At 42.4% G+C, this 6000-nt stretch overlaps 1 protein-coding gene across 13 annotated transcripts in view; it reads right to left on the reverse strand.

Moving 5' to 3' along the window:
• ELAVL4 (ELAV like RNA binding protein 4) overlaps positions 1–5746 on the reverse strand; it is a 63871-nt gene extending 58125 nt beyond the window's left edge. The window contains exon 1 of one of the 13 annotated variants that reach the window (XM_012575338.5): positions 5501–5746. In XM_012575338.5, the coding sequence (XP_012430792.1) occupies positions 5501–5548 (48 nt within the window). In that variant the 5' untranslated portion in view covers positions 5549–5746. Of the gene's footprint in view, positions 1–1039; positions 1275–1501; positions 1792–2281; positions 2592–3045; positions 3107–5067; positions 5216–5500 lie in introns of those variants that run through there. The other 12 variants (XM_072933037.1, XM_072933035.1, XM_030278779.4 and 9 more) reach the window with 12 other exon arrangements.
• Between the last annotated feature and the right edge of the window lie 254 nt (positions 5747–6000).

Consider the following 6000-nt stretch of genomic DNA (forward strand, 5'->3'; position numbering starts at 1 on the left):
AAAATCACTGCTTAGGGTAAATTCATTCTACCTACTGTTCTCATAGGGACATTTGCTGGAAAATTCTAAGAAATGATTTGCAGAAGCTATCAGCTGTGGGAGTTCACTATTATACCTCTGTCAACTTCATTCAATATAATTTACATTTTTTTTTATACTGCCTCACAGGATTCCTTGCAATTTTTTGCACGTACAATTTCACAGCAGGGAGGGGGAAAGAAAAAAAAGATAACCCTCTTTTGCAAAGGAGAAAGAACAGATGCTTAAAACCAGATTTCTAGAAATCACTGTAAGCCTGAGCCAGAAATGTAATTAACACCTATTTATAAAGAATAATTAAAGTTGTGACTGCCACAAAGAAGAACAGAGATAATCGAGGTAGCCCCTGCTTCTTTTTTTTTTTTAGTTTTTTTTTTTTACACTGTTTGCAGTATTCCCACATGATTGCCACCTGCTCCCCCACTCAGCTTCCCCTATGCTCGTTTCCCCGGCAACCTTTCATTGGCTTTTCCTCCCAGCTATCGCTTTCAGTTCGGCTGCTCAGTCTAATCTTATTTGTTTTACACCCATCAAAACAAGCAGCTAGACAAAGACAATCCTGTAAGAATGGGAAAAGACCGTCGCTTTGTTTCCCCGGTTATAATAAATATCCGCGGCAAAAGTCTGCAAAACGTTAAATTCGGGGGAAGGGGGGGTCCCGGCGCCCCCCCATCCCGGGGCTGGCAGGAGGGCCGGGTATTGTGCGGGCGGCCCCAGCCCCCACCCGGGTCGCCCCGCTCGGCGCAGCCCCGGTGCCCGCAGTTGTGTGTCTGATCATGCCATTTTGCACAATCTGTAAGGAAAAGCACAAAAGAGGGGACGAGATGAGCACGTCCGGGGCTCCTCTGCCAGGAGAATACGGGCTAAAAATAGAAATACTATTTTTCACATAAATGGCTTTGACTTCTCCCGGCATTAAAAAAAAAAAAAGCACAAAACAACGCGGCTCTCCCCCAACCCCCCCAACCCCAGCCCCCACCCCGACACAAAAAAAACACACCCTTGCTTCCATCCATCCATCCACCCATCCATCCATCCTCGACAGCACCGGCTCCATGGGAAACGCGATACCTGGATTTTAGAGGCGATTATTAGGTTTGTATTTAAGGCTGGTGTAATAGGAACGGAGATTAAAAGGCATCAACGGCCGCCCGCTCCGCCAGGCACACGCGGTACCATGACACCGTGACTGTCAGCAGAGACCATCCGCGCTCAACTGAAACGCTTCGTTCAATGGAAACGCTGTGGAGTGCCATCGCAGCTAGGCACGGTAAATGGATGTACAGCTACAGATGCACACACACAGGCAGACATAGCCCACCGAAAAAAAAAAAAAAAAAAGAAAATAAACAAGGCTCTCTAATTTTATGACTCACGATCCGCCGCCCTGAACAAAAGAAATTCGCGAGGCACACGAGAAACGAGACAAAACCCCACGAGCAGGCTCTTCCCGTTCACTTACCATTTTCAAGCCATTCCACTCCATCTGTGATCACAAAGATGGACCCTTACAGCCCCTCACAGAGTCAAAAGCAAAAAGAGCGTTATGTAAAAGCTGACATTCCTTCTTACAGCGCTGCTGCCCAACGATGCAACAAAATCGACATATACTAGGCACTGCAACACATACAAGCCTCCTCCTCTTTTTATGAGGTCACGACAGGAAACTCTTTGAAATACAATATGCAGCATTTACTGAAGCTCATATAAATCACCCTCTTTTAAAATTACCATACCTATTGCGCAGTCCACCAAAAACAAAATTACCAATCTCGAGGCTTTTTTTTTTTTAAACATTTCACCCCCCCTCCCCAAGGATTTTGCTCTGCATTTGTATCTCCAAAATGTCAATGTGGAAATTAACTCTCCCCCACCCTTAAAAAAAAAAGCCTCTTTTTCCCTTCGCATTTCAGTTAGCCACATACCAGCCTTGCATTAGAAATGAGCTTTTCTCTTTATTCTGAGAGAAATCGCAATTACCTTAAAATGACAAAGTACATCCTTTATTAAAGGATACGCAGACATTAAATATGAAAGAGAGAGAGCGAGAGAGAGGGGGAAAGAGAAAGGGAGGGGGGGAAAGGGAGAGATCATGTACAAACAGATCAGTAGCAGAAAACTAAATTCATGGGAAAACACAGACTGAGAATGATGCAGATTCGGGGAAAACCTGTATGTTAGCTTCTATATCTACCTCTATATAAACCCGCTACGATCAGATTTTAAAACTACTAATACCTACCATAACCATTCTTAATGGCAAATATTGGGTGTCTTGAAAGGCTTCAACTCTTCTAACGGTTTTGCTAAGGTTTCAGGGAATTATTTTATTATTATTATTCTCTCTTTTGTTTTTTTTGAAGAGCCACAAAGCACACTGCTAGACGTTTGTGCGGCGAGAAATTATTATCGGTAATAATAATAATAGCGGCAGCGATAATAATAATAATAAATAATAATAAGAATAGCTAGGTATATTATCTCGTTGTCTCAGTGTGGTGCTGCGGCGGGAGGGCGGCGGCGCCGGCGGCGGGCGGAGCGCGGAGCGGCGCGGGGCGGGACGCGCGGAGCGGAGCGCGCGGAGCGGCGCGGGCCCTGCTGCGACTGGCGGCCGCCGTCGCCCCTTTACCGCCATTTATGGGACCATCTGTCAGCGGCGCCGCGCGCTGATTGGCCGAGCGCGCCGCGCGCGCGGGGGGAGGGGGGAGGGAGGGTGTGTGTGGTGCGTGTGGGGGGGAGGCGTTGCGACATCAGGTGCTATTGAAATTAGCCGCTGCCAGATTGACAATGTTAATGATGCGGTGACCTCTACAACAACAGAGACCAGATTTCTGAACTGCTGCTTGTGTCTAGTAATTAAGGCCCGGTTGAAGAAACAACACGCAGCCCCGTATTTTTTTTTATTTTTTTTTTAAATTTTTTTTTTTTTTTTGGTTCCCCCTGTTCCCACCCCTGGGCCCGGCGGTGCCATACCTCGGCCATGCTCCAGTGCCTACATCTCCTTACCTCCTGCGCGCCCCGCTCCCAGGTCCGGCGTATTTTAACCACCTTATCTTTTTCGACAGTTGCTTTCCGGAGAAATGCATATTTAATGATCTGCCTCTAGGCTTAAAGGCACAACAAAAGCACTTTGACGTGCATTTAAAGCTGCATTTATTTTCAGGTACTATTGATTTTAATAATCAACCCATCTCTCCTTCCTTCCGCCCGATGAGGTTTTTTAAAATGCGTAATTTTAAAGGAGTGGATTTGATGTTGCTGCCACTTGACAATGTCTAAGGCACAGCAGACCTCTTTATCGGGCACTCCCCCGTACAACAGTAGTATTTCAGAATTATTTTGCCACCTCACTTCATTATTCTTCAGCTCGACAGGAAATAAAACAACAGCGAACTTTGGGCATTTAAAAGAATTTTCTTTTCCAGCCTTAGAGAAACGTGCTTAACTTAACAATGCACACTCATTAATCCTCCGCTCGCTGCCACTGACAAACTAACAAAACTTCACTTCCAAACAGCAATTTTTTACCCCTTTCTGACCACGACAAGTTTTGTAAGAATTCTCACAAGTTATGAAGCATTCATTTCTTCCTCTTTACTTGAGAGGCATTTTCCTAAAGCATGTTCTGTACTAAGTAACAAGGCACAGCACTCGGTAATTACAACAAACCTTGAATTTACATTTATCTCAACTAAAGCAACTGAGTATTCTCTATTAATACACATAGGATCGTTTAGTTTTACCATCGACAGATTCATTTCAATAATACTTTTTTGTTCTTTTTAAAGACAAGAATCATTGCAAGCATTTTTAAATGTAAGAGCTGAAAACCGAGAAAGCTAGGATGGGCCACATTATAAGCTCACTTAGCTCTTTCCTAGAGAAAGAAAATCTAACTACACACCACCAAAACCATTTTTAAAACACATAAATCAAATAATCATTGTTCTACAAGTTTCATCTTTTAAATTCCCTGCACACTGCTAAAGCTGGGGACAGACACTCAGTACATTTTAAATTTCTTTAAACCATAGACATGCTCAAACACACACAGAGACTAAACACACCAATAAAACGTAGAAAATGTAGTAAAGTTCATAAAATCCAGCTATACACAAACCAAGCAAGGAGAAAAAAATCACATTTAAAAAACATACCATCTATTTGTGGAATGAGCACTGAATTCAATTAAAATATGAACAATGTGAAAGGCTGCAGAGGCTTTCTCTCACCACACATCTTTCTAAGCACATTTGTAGCTTAGTAAAACCTAGCATAGATTAAAGTAGCCTGTAAGATACATTTCCAAACTCAAATTTAGGTGGACCATTAGACTGAACACACAGACATCAAAATGCTACAACAGCTAGTATATTACCACAGATTCTCGTGCAAACGTACATCTAGTATTAAAGTTAGATCTCTAATGCATATTTTTTGCTTAAGGTCTCTTCAGGGGTTAATAACACTAGAGAAGGCATCCAGAAATTATTTTTAAGTCTTTTCAACTTCAGCCTACTTTGTTACTATAAATTCGTTATGCATATCAAGATTCAGCCATTTTTCTGAAACAATAATCGCACACTGCTTCTCTCAAAAATTTGCTAATCTTATCCATCTATAAATCCAGGTACTCTGCACACTGACCGCTTTCCCAAAAAGCACCCCACACACGCAGCTTTTCCGAGAAACACTACAACAAATGCTCAAACATCCTCAGAGGCCTCTCTCTGGAAAGACAAAGGCAGAATCCTATTGTTGAAAAAGTCAACCTTATTCTCGTGTTTCCAATAGTACCATTTATCTTTCAGGGAAAGGGACTGACCACCGCATCACGGTGGTGACATTTGTAAAGCATCAGATTCTCTATACAGTCTCTCCAGCATCAGCCAGCAAGCCCCTGAGCGCAAAGCATATTTTTAGTGCAATCTTCCATCCCCACAAAAAAGAAACTTGTCTTAAACAGCTAATCCAATATCAAAATGAAATCACAGGGTTGTTTCCCAGCCCCCCCCTCCCTCTCCTTACCATAAATGAGCAGTTTCTTGACTCATTAATGACAGTTTCCCTTAAAAGAAGTGATCTCATATCACTGAGCCCCTCTCCACCACGCATACATCCCAAAGGTTGCGGGTATCTTAGCATCAGTAGCCGCTAGCAAGCTCTCTCATACAGAGCCCAGATGGACTATACCAGAAGCCAATTCAGCGTTAATAACTACCTACTCTGTGCAGTTTAGAAGCCTTACGTGGCATAATGTCCTAGGCAACAGCAGCCGATTGAAACCGCAAATAAAAGACAACCCAATTCTCCAAAAGCATCAAAAGGAAAAAAATAATAAATTGAAGAATGATTTTTTAAAAAAAAAATCTTACTTATATAAGATTAAACTGAATCCTTCACCAACATATGAAAAAGGAGAAAAAACAGATGCTGCCCAGAAAAAGTGACAAAATATTACCTCATTATTTAACAAAGCAGCATTAAGCGTCCTGCTGATTTCAAACATCTTGCCACAGATTTTGGTTAAGAGAAACAGAAAGAATCCTTTGCAAGCCCTCTGTCTGCAAAGGGTTCTTCAATTTTCTTGCGCACAACAGAATAGTCAATATGTTATTTCCCTAGAGTTCGCACATTAAAATATCTAGTCAGTGAGCTGAATTTTCCCCTTATCACACTGTAGACTCCTGTTATATGTACTGCTCTCTTTGCAAGATTAGCCTGCCCCAAACATGGCTGTTGTTTAAACTATTCTTTAAAGTAACAGTTCACTCCATAACCACCAGGTGGGCAGTGTACACAGATCCAAGTAACCATCTTAAAGATTTTTCTTGGAATAGCTGCTGGTTGTGATATACAACGTAAATCCCCCCTACACTTATCAAGCAGGAGGAAAAAAAATCGTCACTGTTTTATGCCCTTTCCTCCCGAGCAGCAAGTCCATGAACAAAACCCTAAAAT

The sequence above is a fragment of the Taeniopygia guttata genome, chromosome 8 (assembly GCF_048771995.1).
Source record: "Taeniopygia guttata chromosome 8, bTaeGut7.mat, whole genome shotgun sequence".
Taxonomy (NCBI): Eukaryota; Metazoa; Chordata; class Aves; order Passeriformes; family Estrildidae; genus Taeniopygia; species Taeniopygia guttata.